General features: G+C 48.6%; 1 protein-coding gene across 1 annotated transcript in view; it reads right to left on the bottom strand.

The window, feature by feature from the left end:
* The window catches only part of LOC141213666 (tyrosinase-like), a 202,394-nt gene that overhangs the window by 163,167 nt on the left and 21,791 nt on the right, over nt 1-17,436 (bottom strand). The window contains exon 2 of the mRNA XM_073665263.1: nt 6,305-7,114. Within this exon, the coding sequence (XP_073521364.1) occupies nt 6,305-7,090 (786 nt within the window). The 5' untranslated portion in view covers nt 7,091-7,114. The remainder of the gene's footprint in view (nt 1-6,304; nt 7,115-17,436) is intronic.

Here is a 17,436-nt window from a genome sequence, read left to right on the forward strand (position 1 = left end):
CTCCTGCAATGCCATCTCTTCTGCACTACAATGCCCAGCATCACCATCTGCACCCACACTGCCCTGGGGCCCACTCCACCTGTGGGGAGTCGTTCCAACTCAGCTGCCCTACCAACCGCCCCAGAGGTCTGAAGCAGTGCTGGTATCTATTACCAGAAACCACAGGTGGCGTCATGAGACAAAAACTGTTGCCAACCAAAAAAACCCTTTTTCAAGAGAGACCCCAAAGTACGGGCCTGGGAGCCGACTGCCGTGACATCCTAAACAGGGTAAAAGGCCCGGGTACCGAGTCCCCTATATCCCCCTGGGCGAGACATAACCACATAGGATCCAGGGAACTCCAGGTTGACCAGAAAGATCCGAGGATACCGGCTTGGGACATTGTTTGGCGAGGCGCATGGCAAGAAGGGTGAGGGCCAGCGCAGGAAGACGGCTGAGAAGGGCATATAGAACGGGGTCTTGTCAGGCACTCTTGAAACACCTGGGAGTTTGCTGAACCCCTGCCTGGTGAATGCAGCGCGACGTGGGAGGTCGCAATCCGGAAAGTGTAACCTGAGGAACTTAACAACTGTGAGTAAACCCTGAGGACTGCACCCCACTGTCTCTGTGAAATTATTGCTGCGCCATCACCCCCCTGCACTACACTACACCACGAGTGCTACTTCCATAACAGCAACATCTACACTGCCCTCTAGCTAAGCTCTACCTGTGGAAAGCTAAACCAACTCTGCTGCATTTACACCAGCTCCAGAGGACCGGCTCCGCAGCGGCGGCTCCATATAGCCGCATACCACAGGTGGCGTCACAAACTGTATACAAGAACTTTAATTCCGCTGTAAATACCCCCTTTTGACTGACCACCCTGGGTCACGGACCGAGTCACCGCCACTGTGACATCTCCCCTAGCAATGACCGGTCCGGCACCGAGTACCCCACGGCACAGGGGGAGCGTCAGGTCTCCATCTGCTGGGTTGGCTGTAAAGGAAGAGGTGTTGGTTCTAATTATACTATTTTTACTGTAGTGAAATTGATGCCACTTCGCCGGTGTCTGCCACTAATGTTTGGAAATGTGGAGAATCCTGATTGGGTCTCCATCTGCTGGGTTGGCTGTAGTGGAAGAGGTTTTGGTCTTCATTATACTACTTCTAATCTAGTGAAATTGATGCCACTTTGGTGGTGTTAGGCCCTAATTTTGGGAATTGTGAACACTCCTGGTTAGGCCTCCATCTCCTGGATTGGCTATAGAGGAAGAGGTTTTGGTCTTCATTATACTACTTCTAATCTAGTGAAATTGATGCCACTTCGCTAATGTCTGCTACTAATTTTTGGAAATCTGTAGAATCCTGATTGGGTCTCCGTCTGCTGGGTTGGCTGTAACGGAAGAGGTTTTCGTCTCCATTATACTACTCTAGTGAAATTGATGCCACTTCGATGGTGTTAGTCCCAAATTTAGGGATATGTGAACACTCCTGGTTAAGTCTCCATCTCCTGAACTGGCTGTAGTGGAAGAGGTGTCGGTCCTAATTATACTATTTCTACTGTAGTGAAATTGATGAAACATCATTAGTGTCTGCCACTAATTTTTGGAAATGAGGAGAATCTTAATTGGGTCTCCATCTGCTGGGTTGGCTGTTCAGTTCTACTCTAGTGAAATTAATTATTTGGTCCAGACATTGTTGTCACTGGGGTATACATGATATAATCGAAATTGAAATTGGTTTTCTTACTACTGTGGTATATAAAGAAGGCTACATTTAATCTTTTAATTCTTTGGTGCTGATATTGTTCTCCACACAGGGGTACACATTAGTAATGAGCGAGTGCTAGTGATGAGCGAGCATGCTCGTTACTCGAGATTTACGAGCATGCTCGGGGGTTTTCAGAGCATCTTCGACGTGCTCGAATGTTATGTTTGAGTCACTCAGTGTGCATGATTTTTCGACTGTTTGACAGCTTTAATACATGTGAGAAATGCCTGTTTGTTAGCATACTCGCCAAAAGTGTTAACAGAACACGCTCACTCATCACTAGCAAGCACTAAATGTGCTCAACTCTGGTTCAGCGGTTTCTCAAAACCTACCCAGATCTGCCAGAGCTGCTTGTGAAAGTATGCCGTGTGTCTGCCCATTTCAGAAAGTCAACTACAGCTTCCGCCACCCTGGCAGTGCTTTAGCAGCATTTACAGCTTCCAGCTCACTGACTGGTGTGCGATCTGACAACATGTTGGAAATCAACAATGCAGATCTTGGGAAGGATTTGTGAGCAGCAGAGGGCAGTTGTTGAGTACCAGCTTCAACACGCCCGTTGGAATTCAGGTCATCCTCCGCACATAACAGCTGATGAGTGGGCATGGATGTCTGACATCTGTGCCGTCCTCCAAAACTTTGAGGGCTCGACTAAGATGGTGAGTGGCTATGACACAATAATTAGTGTCACCATCCAGCTTCTCTGTCTACTGAAATACTCGCTACTCACAATTAAAGAGGAGGCATTGCATTATACAGAATACTATTATACACTACTATACATTGGAACTATACAGGGTGATGCTACACAGTGTAGCCTCATCTCATCTCAACGCGGATTGGGTGATAATGAAGAGGAGGAGGAGAACATGGACAGTCGTCCTCTTGGTGAGGACAGGGAAGTCTTGGCTTCCTTGGAAGTCTTGATACCCCTCTTTCAATCTGTGGGAACGCTGTATGAGTATCTTAATGATGACTTTCAGCAGCCTAAACCGTAGCTTTGCTTATGCACGTTATTTCTCAAAATCCATTGCAGATCAAGCCATTTCCCAACTCTGTAGTCATGAAATTCAAGGCGTAAAGAAAGATCTTTAGTGTGACTAAACACCACCGAGAAGTGTGAGCTGACGTTGGATGGGTTGCCATTGCTTATGGAACAAGCTGCATTAGAGGACTTCCTGGGAGAAATGATAGCCGGAGTAGATACCTACTCCTAACCCTAACCCTAACCCCAAGAAGCAGTGTCAGACTGAAGAACATTGGGCCCACCAGAGGATTTGATTCTGAGGGCCCACCTTTCTCCCCAGCTCAAGAGGCTGTAACATACCTGGCGGCGTCCTTGCATAGTGGTCCATCTCCCACTGTGCAAGAGCGCGCACTTGATCTCCAATCCAGAATGTCTCTCTGGCTTCCCTCCATGCGGTCTGTTTGCTTCTGTTTCTGCTGCTTAAGGGCGGCGCCCGATCACTTCCTGTTTCTTGTACCTGCTGCGGGCACACCCCTTGTGCGTCCTCAGCCTATTGCTGTTTGTCACCTGGTATTTAAACCAGCTGCTCCAATTAACCCATGCCTGAGCATTGTGTTTCATTCAGTGTGCTCTTTCACTCTGAATGTGCTAGGTCCCTTTCTGTGTTTGCTTGCCTGCCTTTCCTGGAGGCTATATTTCCAGGCCTGTCTGAACACGCTCCTAGCCTGTTCCTCCCGCCTTCTAGGGGCTGCATAACTAGACCCGCTCCTGTATCTTGCTTCTGTGTCTGTTCTTGTCTGAATACTCTTCTAGCCTGTTTCCTGTTTTTCTCTATGTCCGTACCTTTCCTTTTTCTGCAGAGTCTGAACTCGTACCTAACTCCTGTTCGTTGTCACTGTACTTCCGTTTGGGAGTTTGTGGTCCACTCGCTACTTCACTGCAAGTACCCTGTGGGTATCTGGTTCTGCCTTTCCCTTCCTGTCTGTTCCGTGTGAACAGAGCCCTGTCCCCTCTGCCCTGCCTCGCTCTCCGCTCCTGCGGTTCTCGCCCTGCTCTGACACCTTGCTCGCTGCTCCGGCAGTCTCGCTCTGCTCTGACCCTTTGCTCGCTGCTCCTTCAGTCTCGCTCTGCTCTGACCCTTTGCTCGCTGCTCCGGCAGTCTCGCTCTGCTCTGACCCTTTGCTCGCTGCTCTGGCAGTCTCTCTCTGCTCTGACCCTTTGCTCGCTGCTCCGGCAGTCTCGCTCTGCTCTGACCCTTTGCTCGCTGCTCCAGCAGTCTCGCTCTGCTCTGACCCTTTGCTCGCTGCTTCGGCAGTCTCGCTCTACTCTTGCTCACCGCTCCAGGCGGCCTCATCCTGCTCTACTCTTGCTCACCACTCCAGGCGGCCTCGTCCTGCTCTAATCTTGCCCACCGCTCCAGGTGGCCTCGTCCTGCTCTACTCTTGCTCACCGCTCCAGGCGGCCTCATCCTGCTCTACTCTCGCTCACCGCTCTGGGCGGCCTTACTCTGCTGTGTTTGTCTGCCACATTTGTGGTTCTGTTCCTGAGTCCCAGTGTGTACTGGGTCCTATCCCGCCTGTGTTCCTACCTGCTAGTGTCTCCCTGTCTGTACTCTAGCCGTGCTTGCCTGTACCCCCCTGCCTGCATACCCGCCTACCTGCATACCAGTCGTGCCTGCCTATTCCCACCAGTCTGTGTGCCAGCCTAACCTGTCTGTTCCTGTATTCCCCTGTGTGGGTCTACAGCCGTGTCCGGGGTTTGTCCTGGAGTAGCACCTGGTCCCTCTGCTCGGTTCCTCATTGGTGCACTGGCGTCGTATGCCGTCGTGCGACCCTGGTCGGATCGGGTGAATACCTAGTTACGCCCCTCCAGGCATTCAATCTCCGGCACGGTCCAGTGGAATCACATGCACACGTCGCTCAGCCCGGGCGTGTGCATTACAGAGGCCCATAGCAGCTGCAAGGTTTGCGCTATGAACTCTCCTGAAGAAGAAGCCAGGGCCCACCGGAGGATTCTCCGGTTGTCTGGTGGGCCCGTCCAACCCTGCCGAGAAGCAGCCCTGGCTAATAAAAGTCTGTGTGAATGTTCCCGGACATTGTATGGCTGCTTTTTTACTGAGTAGGAAACCAGAGAACCTGGGGGAAGCCCCTGAAAACATGGGGAGAACATACAAACTGCTTGCAGATGTTGACCTTGATGGGATTTGTACCCAGGACCCCATCGCTGCAAGGCTGCAGTGCTAACCACTGAGCCACCATGCTGCCCTCTCTGTTCTCCCAGCTCTGATATCTAACATGCTGGAGAAACTTGCACTTACTGCCACTCAGTGTCTTCAGCTCCTTTGTGAGAAACTAATGTTTGGGCAGCCACTCAGTCTACCAAATAAAATTCCTGAAAAGGAAATTGTGGATGGCTTTGATTTTGGTATTGGGTGCAGTGCTAATACTATAGCATTCCATAATTCACTGGAAATATTCCAGACTGGTTGGAGACAAGCTCATTCCCACAGAAAAGTACCAGCAGCAAGCTAAGGAGATGGTGGCCTCTATCATCATATCATATCCTCTATCATCATAAAGTAGCTAGTTGTCTAGTTGTGTTGAAGCTTGAGGTTTACCGTGACAGAGAGGAGCCAGAAGACCGCAGTGTCTGATTTCTCCCACTCCTGCGCTCATTAGAAGCCTTTTGCCTTTATATTAATCTGTGCAGGGGTTAATCTGTTCAGTTGTGAGCTCCTGGAAGCTTACCTTCATTTAGAAGACTGAAGGCTGTAGGAAATTTAAATGAATGTCACCAAAGTAATAGTTTAAGGGTGTGTATATTTATGCAACCGCAATATTTTAGTTCTTTATTTTAATTTTTAAACCTGAACAAATTTTAATTTATTTTTCAATTGAATTGTATAGATTACGGGAGACATTAAAGATTAAAAACGTCTGAAATGATTCTTCATGGTAATATTTTACATGCCAAAAACTTGGCATTTTAACAGTGGTGGGTAGACTTTTTATATCCACTATAGTGGAAAAAATGGTGTCCTTCATAAGTGCACCAAAATGGTGGCAATAAGGGCCTTCAGCTGGCCAAGTGCTATGGCATCCCATGAGCACTCCATGTAGGGGCTGATGGCTACCCGGACAGTGATCCCACTGGAATCTCTGGAGCTAAGATGCTGTCAGAGATAGACAGTGGCATTTTAATAATTAAATCAAAACAACTGGAGCGAACTCTAGTTGTTGCTCTTAAATGCAGGCGCTGGTTCTATAATACAGTTGGCAGCCAACATGTATGGAGCAGGTTCCACTCACATTTAATGGATGCACTTTGGTGGTATTTGTCACTCACTAATTCTTATTATTGATAAAACTATACTGAGCTGTAGATTTTTCCTGTACTCCATGGGATATAATGGCAAATGCTTATCTCATCATTATTATCATATACAGGCAAACTTTTCATTGTATCATGTCCCTTGCCATCATGATATCAAAATTTAAGGATGCTTAAAAACAAACACAGGTCTGTAGAAAAATGTGCCAAATTATTCAATATAATTAAACCCACATAAGATGATGCATGAACCTTGGCTTACCTTCCAGAAAGAGAAGTGGGAGTAAGGGTTGAGTTCCCCCTGGTCATCATTAGTACCCATCAGTTCATCAGTACAGATAGAGCAGCTCTTCTCACCCCTCCAGTCATAGTATGGGATGGCAAAGTCATCATCTCTTGTCATTAGCTGAATTTGTCTTTCCAAAAATAAGAGATTTAATCGATGCCATCCAGGAAATACGGGGCCCTGGTGGGCAAAGTTCTTGTCAGGGATAAATGTGCTATTAATCATGATAGGCTTCATGGAGTAATAATGCATCCAAACAAAGACATCATAGAGAGAAGCATCTACAAAGCGGTAAGTCTCACGATGATGCCGGTCTCCTGTGCTCAGGACAACAAAATCTTGACTTTTTGTAGTCTTGGCCAAGGCCAAGTAACTGAATAATCTTTTCTGTTCCAGAACCGTCAGTTCCCGGATTTCTCTCCTTACGACTATTTTCTTCCTGTCACATTTCTCACCATGAAAACCAAATTTGCAGTCACCACAATCAAAGCCACTATAGTTTCCAAAACACTCGCAAGTATAATCATAATAGTGTCGTGGCCAATCTAGACGGTCATCGTTGTACTGGGGAATCTTCTCTCCTGATGAAGCTATCCAGTCTTTGCATCTCCCACGACCAGACAGGGAACCACATGGGCTTTTGTCCTTCCAAAGTGGACAGCAACTCTTGGTGCGAAAAGAAGCTTCAGTAGTGCAGACTCTAGGGAACTGTCCCTCCACAATGCCAAGGCTAAAAGTGAAGATGACTATGAAGCTAAACATGATTTTCTGATCTTGTAAGGAAACCTATAGTCGAAAAAACTTAGTTAGGGCATTGTCAATATTATAAAAAGGCTTCCTAATGTCAGAGTTAGGGGAAAATATAAAAGTTATGGAAACATGTCAGAGTTAGGCTCATAATATCACAATATGGGTATAAAATCAAAGTAGTAACATTAGACTTAAACTGAAAATACTTTCATGTGAACATACACTATCGCTGTCAGCACACTGACCAATTTTAATGTGGTAACTGACATGAACAATTTTGCACATAGACTGACGCTTCTGTGAAAAAAAATTACAGCAGGCGCTAGTGATTTTACGCTTGAGACTTGTCCATTGATATCAGTGAGTGTGCAAAAAGTAAAACAGATGCAATTAAAACAATTGCTATATGGATGTATGGCAAATAATAACATAGGAAACTATATTTGACCTTGAATAATTTTTTAATTATTGATGTGCAAAATATCATGGTGTCTAAACAGACACTTGGATGAAAACTTGTTATTTTTTTCTTTTCCGGATGAAAAAAATGGACATTTTTTTTACCCCCATGTCCAGAATAACAAGACAAAAACTCACCAATAAGTGGTTGACTACAGTCCTAGGAAATCACAGAGTCATTTATACATCTTTTCAGAGCAATTGAAGTAATTGCAATTTGTTGTCAATAAATGAGTCACAAATGTAATAACAAGAAAAAAAATTCTGCAAAGCTGGCAAGTTTACATTTTAAAAGATTAGCTAATTTTTGGTCAGAATTAAAAATGTAAAAATAAAAATTAAAATTAACATGGTTAGCATAATAATGTCAAAACAATGTCTTATGTTAGGATGATATTTAAAAATTTACAGTAATAAAGTCAGAGTTAGGCTGAGTTCACACGATGCGTTTTTCATGCGTTTCCGCGGCGTTTTTGCAGTTGCGTAAACGCCACGGAAACGCATGAAAAACGCATGGTAGAAGGGCAGCAATGTTCCCCAGTTGAAATCCACATGTGCTGTGCCCATGATGCGTAAACGCTGCGCTCAAAAATCCGCAGCATGTCAATTAATTTTGCGGAAACGCTGCTCTTTTGCCGCCATTGACTTGCATTAGACCGCATGGAATCCGCATCACTGTATATGTTGATGCGCTTTTCATGCGGTCTAATGTGCGGATGGTACCCGGGTGTGGAAGAGAGGACTCGCATCCAGACCCAGGTACCATTAAAAAAAAAAAAGAATAAAATAAAAAATACATATATTCTCACCTTCTGACGGCCCGCGCTGCGTCCTGCTGGCTTCCCGGGCACTTCGCGGTTGAATGAAGAAGGACCTTCGCTGACGTCAGAGTCATGTGACGGGTCACGTGACGCTGATGCCGGAAGGTCCTAAAGTCTTCACTGCCGGCAGCCGGGACCGATGAAGCAGGACACCGGGGGCCATCAGAGGGTAAAGTATATATTTATTTTTTATTTTTTGACATTCACATGCCGGCTGCATGGATTTATATAGTGTAAAGTTGACAAGCACTTTCCAAGTGATGCTAAAATCGCTTGGGAAGCGCTTGTCAACCCGCATGCGGAAATGAAAGTGAAGACCGCTTCATTTCCGCATGTCCCTGGCAGGAAACCGCATGTACAATCCGCATGTACAATCCGCATGTACAATCCGCATGTACAATCCGCATGTACAATCCGCATGCGTTTTTTCCTGCCAGAGAGATGCAGAAACGCTCAGGAAAAAATCCTGAGCATTTCTGTATCGTGTGCACATACACTTATGGTAGTGTTATTGTTAGGGTAAAAATATTGGGCTTGGGGTATTGCTCAGCAAGTTTCCTCTTCTGAATAACTTAATTTTCCATGAAAATGCCAGCACACTGTTCCATTAAACCACATCGGTCCTAATTACTTCTTTTCACCACATATTTATTGCTGATGCATTGCTGACATTGCAGTTCTTAATAATAGTTTAGAATTTGTAAAGTGTATACAAACCCTTATAGCACACATTGTCACCCAGTCTATGTCCTGTGAGTGACGTTCATTCAGTGCTAGTATTTAAGATCAAGTTGATTCAGTACTTTAGAACAATTTTAGTAGCGATGAGTAAAGATTAGCGAATGTTTCAATATTCGATTTGGATTACGATCGCTGAATTTGCAATATTCACCAATTTATTCGTCGAATGTTCGTCGAACATTACCGAACGCCATATGATTCAATGTGGGGACAAAAAAATCGCATACACAACACCTTAAAACGGGCCCAAAAGCTGCCAAAACACATCAGATTAGGGGCAGACACCTGAAAAGTGCCATCAATTGACCCAGAGTACAAGTACTATAATTATTATTACCATTAAAGCGACATTTATTCCGTGGTGCTTTACATGTGAAAAGGAGTCACTCATCGACTGGTGCAAGAGGAGAGAGGACCCTGCACGCGAGATAGGTGAGGGTACAGTAGGTCAGGGTACAGCTAGTCGTGCAGCGGTATGGTGGAGCGAGGGTTACCGCAGATTGTACGCTTGTCACATGAAGTGGGTCTTCAGCTTTCTTTTCAAGGTTTGCATGGTAGGCGAGAGTCTGATATGTTTGGGTACAGCGTTATCACAGTAGGGAAGATGCACCGGACAAATCTGTCGAGAGCCTAAATCATGTTAAGCTTCTAGAAGCTCCCAACTGAGCAGATTAACCCCTGCACTGATTAATATGAAGGCGAAAGGCTTCTTTCTAATGTCTGCAGGAGTGGGAGGAATCAGACGTCTTCTGGCTTCTCTCTGTCATGGTAAACCCATGACACCTTGCAAGCTTCAACACAATGTTCACAAGGTAGACAGCAGCAGTGGTCTGTCTCCTAGACAACGAGCTAACTCCTTTATGATGATAGAGGACAACATCTGCAAGTAGTTTGTATGTTCTCCCCATGTTTGCGGGGGTTTCCTCCAGGTTCTCCGGTTACCACCTCAGTAAAAAAAAGTCATACAGGAGTGTTCACAATTTAAGTAATTTAAGTAATTAGGGCCTGACACCACCATTTCCGTGGCCAACAAATTGGAGATGGTGGATTTCCACCTCTTAGCTTTGTCATGTGTGGGAGGAAATAATCTTTTACGTGACCACAAATGCGGACTGAGGACTGGCTGCAGTGCTGAGAGAGGGCGGAGTACGGTGAAACGGACAAATTGCTGGACCGTGTGTGAGATGCAGGGTGACATGTTAGGGTGGATTGAGAATGATTTGGTGTGCTCGGTGACACAAACACAGCATACATGTCTGCTTCCATTACAGCTGACGAGCTCTCACTCAGCCTGACTGGAGCAGGTAGAGAAGCAGGTAGTTTCTGCAGTCGGAGACCTGGGTGCCAATACTTGGTATGGTAACAGAGGAGGAGGAAGAAGCAGCTGATGCGGTTGATGGAGAAGCTGATGGCTGTTGAGGTCCGCTGGTCTGCATTTTTTCGTAATGAGATTGCCAGAGTAACGCATGTTGATTGCGCATGTGAAGGTTAATGCGGTAGTAGTCAAATTATTGCACTTTTTCCCTCTACTGAGTTTTTTATCGCAAAGTTTGCAGATAACATGAGCTGGCTCATCCTTTGCAGTCTCAAAAAAGGCCCAGGCTAGGCAACCCTTGCCGCCCCTGCAAGCTGCAGACCCACGACCGCTGCTGGTCACTGCAACGGTTGTGGCTAAGGATGTAGTGCTCCTCGTGCTTGCATCACTCCGTGTCTGTGACGCGCCCCTGGGCCTGTGTCGCGCTGCGTTGCGCACGCGGGAGCTTACCCGGAGCCGGATCTCTTGAGGGTTGTAGTCTCGTGGCGGTGACCCGGTCCGTGCCCAGGGAGTCAAACTGAGCGGCGATGTAACAGCGGTAGATGTAGGACGACTACGCCACCCGTTGAATGCAGCTATGGAGCTGCCGCTGCAGGACAGTCCGCTGAGGCCGGTGGATGGATGGTGCAGCGTAGATGGTATAACCCCCAACGGGAGGGGTATGGCCTCAGGGCAGCAGATGTGGATGATGGGGGTAGCAGGAACCACTCAGAGACGGTGCGGTGTAATTCAGGGTCTTTACTGGTAACAACGATAGACCCTCCCGGAGTACTTGCTAGTGAACGGGGCCTGGTCAGTCCTTGAGCAGATGGGATCTCCCCTGGCCAGGCGGAGTTGTAGGCCTCCCAAACTGACTGTACTCTTCTGGCTACCTTGCTAGAAGCGGATATAAGTAGCCCACGTCCCTGAGTGTACCGTGTGGTGCTCACCCGTATGGCCGGTGACTCAGGGCCTTCTAATGGCTTCCGCTCCACGATGGCGGTGCTGGTCCCACGCGTGTGACCGTGCCTTCGGGTTTCTGGGCCTGAGGACCTGAAATCCCCTGCCGGTCGGCTTCTGCTGCTGGGTAAGAGTTAGTCCCCACAGCCTCGGACGCCGGGTCCGGTAAGAAAGCTTCTCAGTCAGGGCGAGCTCTGCAGCTGCCAGCCCCTGACTCGTAGTAGTATTGCTTCTGCTGTTTCTTGTCTCTACTCTCCTTGACTCCAGGCTCAGGCCCCAGGACAGGGCCTGCCTGTGGAGCAGAGCCCATAGAGCAGCTCTGCTCCCTGTCTTCTCCTCTCAGAACTCCCTACCCTGCCTCAGCCCCAGGTTTATATAGGGGAAGTCCTTCCCCTCCCAAGACTGGGCAGGAGGTGTGGCATGCACAGGATCCCTGACCAAAGGACCTCCCACCTGCTCTCAGACGTAATATCTCTATCACTGTGGCAACCAGACCCCTGGGGTGTCACATTCCCCCCTAGTGAAATTTAGTACTCCGGGACTAAACATATTTTTTAGAAAAACATAACAAGGTATAGCAATAATAATACAATAAGAAAAACATATAAGATGGTTACGGCGTGTCCGCAACCGGGTGCAGTTTTGAAAAGCAAGGTGTCCATTTCACCACAACAGGGAGACGTAACCAGGTAGGGGTCTGTCCTACCCCGAGTCCTTAACAGTCTTTTAGTCCATCCTGGGTTACGCTCCACTAACTGTACAAAGGATTCCCGGTAAATCCACCAAGGACTCCTATAAATAACTGGAAACACATAATATTTACAAGATATGGCCGCTCTCAGTCCTCGGCCAGTGGGGATAAGGATTGGCTGCTCACAGTCCTCAGCCTGTGGGGAGATGGGATGGCTGCTCACAGTCCTCAGCCTGGTTAAGGATAGGGGACACAGGGGAACAGTTCACACTTGTCCCAACGGGGACCATATTTTAATTAGCAACACAAGTACCCCTACGGGTAACTATGTACAGTTCCACTTTACTGTACTTCAGTAACGGCATCCTCCTGCTCCTTCTTGTGTGTAGGCTTCAGACCCGTCCGGGTCCTCTTGGCCTTCCTCGTATTGGTAGTACTGCAGCTCCTCCTCAGTCAGACAGTGTACATGGAGGGCGTACAGTCCTTTGGCACCCTTATGCCGGGTGAAGGTAACCACATCACCCGGATAGAGATCACGTCCGCGGTGCCCGTCCGGGCTGGCATGTTGTGCGAAAAGATCTGCGCCCAGGGGTGGCACTGTGGAGGTTGAGGGCGCCGTAGGGGCGGCAGCGCCCGGGGGTACTCGGCCTTGCGACCAGGCCGGGGGTGCTTTGGAAGTAGAGGGCACTGTTGGAACAGCGGCGCCCTGGTTCACTAGGCCTTGCGACCGGGCCTGGAGAGGGTCGCCGTTGATGACGCCCGGGGTCAGAGAGTGCGACTTTGGGCCTGGGCGCGGGCTGGTGGTGGCGGTGCCCAGAGCTGGAGGGCTCGGCCGCAGGGCTTGTTGCGGGGGCTGGAGCAGGTCGGTGTCTGCAGCGCCCGGAATCGGCGGCTCCACCAGGGGGCCCGGGAGCAGGCTGACGCTGGCAGCGTCCGGGACAGGGAGACTCCTCTTACCTGCTCCCGCGACCGCTCCTGCGTCACGCGTCTTCTCCCGGCGCTGGTCGGGGCCGGCGACGACTGGGGCACTGCCGATGCTGGGCAGCTTAGTCTGCTGCCGGTCCGCCATCTTGCTGTCCGTTCCTGGTGTCCTCCTCCCCCCTAGTGGACCGTGGCCTACCTTCTGGAGATCCTCTTCCGTAGGCCGCGGCTCCGCAGTCAATCGTCGGGGTAGAGGACCTGGCGTCGCGCTCCTGTGACGTCGGCGTCTGCTGGGCTCCTTCCAGGACCTTACGCAACGTCCGGACGTGAGGCGGGGCTTCAGTTCTCGCGCGCTTTCGGAGTCCACGCCCCTCTTCTTCCCGCGCGGCGTCTCCAAGATGGCACCGGATGGCGGGAAAACTCCTCGGATGGCGGGAAGAAGGCAGAAGATGGCGCCGGATGGCGGGAAACTTCACCGCAGGTAAGTTTGAAAAGTCTCTTTTTCAGGCACGCAGTACCCGGTGGTTGCGGGCACGAAATCCTGCCGACTACGCCAAAGTTGACGCGCCCCTGGGCCTGTGTCGCGCTGCGTTGCGCACGCGGGAGCTTACCCGGAGCCGGATCTCTTGAGGGTTGTAGTCTCGTGGCGGTGACCCGGTCCGTGCCCAGGGAGTCAAACTGAGCGGCGATGTAACAGCGGTAGATGTAGGACGACTACGCCACCCGTTGAATGCAGCTATGGAGCTGCCGCTGCAGGACAGTCCGCTGAGGCCGGTGGATGGATGGTGCAGCGTAGATGGTATAACCCCCAACGGGAGGGGTATGGCCTCAGGGCAGCAGATGTGGATGATGGGGGTAGCAGGAACCACTCAGAGACGGTGCGGTGTAATTCAGGGTCTTTACTGGTAACAACGATAGACCCTCCCGGAGTACTTGCTAGTGAACGGGGCCTGGTCAGTCCTTGAGCAGATGGGATCTCCCCTGGCCAGGCGGAGTTGTAGGCCTCCCAAACTGACTGTACTCTTCTGGCTACCTTGCTAGAAGCGGATATAAGTAGCCCACGTCCCTGAGTGTACCGTGTGGTGCTCACCCGTATGGCCGGTGACTCGGGGCCTTCTAATGGCTTCCGCTCCACGATGGCGGTGCTGGTCCCACGCGTGTGACCATGCCTTCGTGTTTCTGGGCCTGAGGACCTGAAATCCCCTGCCGGTCGGCTTCTGCTGCTGGGTAAGAGTTAGTCCCCACAGCCTCGGACGCCGGGTCCGGTAAGAAAGCTTCTCAGTCAGGGCGAGCTCTGCAGCTGCCAGCCCCTGACTCGTAGTAGTATTGCTTCTGCTGTTTCTTGTCTCTACTCTCCTTGACTCCAGGCTCAGGCCCCAGGACAGGGCCTGCCTGTGGAGCAGAGCCCATAGAGCAGCTCTGCTCCCTGTCTTCTCCTCTCAGAACTCCCTACCCTGCCTCAGCCCCAGGTTTATATAGGGGAAGTCCTTCCCCTCCCAAGACTGGGCAGGAGGTGTGGCATGCACAGGATCCCTGACCAAAGGACCTCCCACCTGCTCTCAGACGTAATATCTCTATCACTGTGGCAACCAGACCCCTGGGGTGTCACATCTGCGTCATAGGATGCAACGTAACCGCCTCGTCTTCCTCCTCCACCTCCTCAGATGAGCTACTCAGCTTCCTGCCTCTGGGTTCACACCAAGTTGGATGTGCAACCTCATCATCATCCAATGTGTTATCCCATTCCTCGCCTTCAGAGTCACCCTCCTCTTCTTCTTGCCATGACAGAACAGTACAGTCGAGGGTCAGGAAGCTGCTCGGACCCAACCTTTTTTTTCCCCTGTGTGGAGAAGAATATCTGCCCCAAACAATTTTAAGCTGAGATGCAGTCAGCTTTATATACCCATATTGAGTTTATCAGCTCTGTGTATCCCTGTGTGGAGAAGAATATCTGCCCCAAACTATCTTAAGCTGAGATGCAGTCTGCTTTAAATGCCCATTTTGATTTTATCAGGTCTGTGAACCCCTGTGTGGAGAAGAATATCTGCACCAAAAAATTATTTTCACTAGAGTATAACTATTGTAAAGGAGACCAAAACCTCTTCCACTGCAGCCAACCGAGCACATGGAGACCCAATCAGGAGTGTTCACAATTCCCTAAATTAGGGCCTAATACTACCGAAGTGGCATCAGATTCAGTACAGTAGAAATAGTATAATTAGGACTGACACTTCTTCTCCTACAGCCAACCCAGTAGATGGAGACCCAATCAGGAGTGTTCCCATTTGAAAACATTTGTGCCTAAAACCACCAAAGTGGCATCAATTACACTAGAGTATAAGTAGTACAATGGGGACCAACACATCTTCCAGTACAGCCAACCCAATAGATGAAGACTAGTGATAAGCGAGCACTAAAATGCTCGGGTACTCGTTGCTCGAGTCAATCAAATTGGAATGCTCGAGTGCTCGGTCCGAGAAACGAGTTCAATGTAAGTCTATGGAAAACATAGCATTTTTCCGGTGGCTCCCCCCAGCGGTCTGCAGAGGGCCTAAAAATTGCCAAAATCGATGGGAACAGTGCTCAAATGACATGGGAACAGCATGGGAAGACCCCTGGAAGCATCTCTGACTCCCAGGTCACTGCTGTCAACAATGTTGTCAGAAGTATAATGCCACTGTTACGGACTCACAATAAAACATACAAAAACGAAACCAAAATGGAATTTTCTGGGAAATATGTTAAGGAACATCCTTTCCAGGGTAATGATTTGTATATAAGGCAAAATAAATAACCAAAAACAAAAATGCTCCTCCACACCTTGGGCTATGTTCACACGTAGCAATTTTGATGCGTTTTTGCACTTTTGCATTGCTTTCAATGGTGAAAAATACATTCACCTGTAAATGTCATTTTAACATTTTACAACCTTATCTGGCCATGTGATGTGTGACACATCATCAGACATATCCTGTTTCATTTATGAAGGAGGGATTGTAAAAGTCGCAAACACTATTTTTACAGCCTTACTATTCTTAAAGGGCCAGCCCATTTTTACAGTGCCATCATGCAGCCCTTACTATTGCTAAAGGGCCAGCAATCGGCCCTCACTATTGGTAGAGGGCTATCAGCCAGCTATGCTTTGTTGTTCCCATTATTAAAAAGTGGGTCTCCGATACTATTATTGCGAATGCAGTGACGGCAAGGGCTGCCAAAAATTTGGACGCAACCTAATACTCCTTTGAAGAGACATAGCGGAGGGTCTCAGTAAAAAAAATGTTTCCATTATAAAGGAGTGGGTCTCCTATAGTGGTAGTGCCCATGCTGTGATTGCAAGGGCTGCCAAAATTTGGGAAAAACCCCACTAACAATTTAAAGACACATAGAGCTGGGCCACAGTAACGACATGTTCCCATATTTTGCGGAATCGTGGCATTTTCGCTGCAATTGACTTGCATTGGACCTCATGACATCCGCATCACTGCATCTGCATATGTGGATATCATACAGATATCATGCGGTTCAATGTGCGGATGGTACCCGGGTTTGGAGAAGAGGAGACTCTCCTCCAGACCCGGGTACCATAGTACCTGTAAAAAAATTAATAAAATAAAAAATATACCTTATACTTACCTTCTGATGGCCCCCGGTGTCCTTGTCCTGGCTTGCCGGCAGCTCGCGGTAGACTAAAAGCACCTGCGGTGACGTCATTCAGTCATGTGACGGGTCAATCGACATGACTAAATGACGTCATGGCAGGTCCTTTTAATCTACCGCGAGCTGCCGGCAAGCCAGGACAAGGACACCGGGGGCCATCAGAAGGTAAGTATAATATTTATTTTTTATTTTTTACCATTCTTTTACGGTCACACTATATAAATCCATGCCATTTGCAAGTTGTCAAGCACTTTCCAAGTGATGTTAAAATCGCTTGGAAAGCGCTTGACAACCCGCATGCGGAAATGCATGTGAAAAACGCTTCACTTCCGCTTGTCCCTGGCAGGAAAAGCGCATGTACAATCCACATGCGTTTTTTCTGCCAGGGAGATGCAGAAACGCTCAGGAAAAATCCAGAGCATTTCTGCTTCGTGGGCACATAGCCTAACAATTTAAACACACATAAAGCTAGGCCACAGTAACGACATGTTCCCATTAGAATGGAGAGGGTCTGCTATCCAGTTATATGCTATGCAGTGAGTCCAACGGCTGCCAAAATTTAGGAGAAACCCCACTAACAATTTAAACACACATAGAGCAGGGCCACAGTAACTGCATGTTCCCATTAGAAAGGAGAGGGTCGGCTATCCAGTTATAGGGTATGCAGTGAATCCAACGGCTGCCAAAATTTAGGGGAAACCCCACTAACAATTTAAAGACACATGGAGCTGGGCTACAGTAACGAGTACGACATGTTCCCATTAAAAAGGAGTGAGTTTCCCATGCTGTTTGCCTATGGAGTGAATGCAATGGC

Source organism: Phyllobates terribilis, unplaced genomic scaffold (assembly GCF_046119375.1).
Source record: "Phyllobates terribilis strain yellow unplaced genomic scaffold, ASM4611937v1 Scaffold_205__1_contigs__length_3507201, whole genome shotgun sequence".
Classification (NCBI taxonomy): domain Eukaryota; kingdom Metazoa; phylum Chordata; class Amphibia; order Anura; family Dendrobatidae; genus Phyllobates; species Phyllobates terribilis.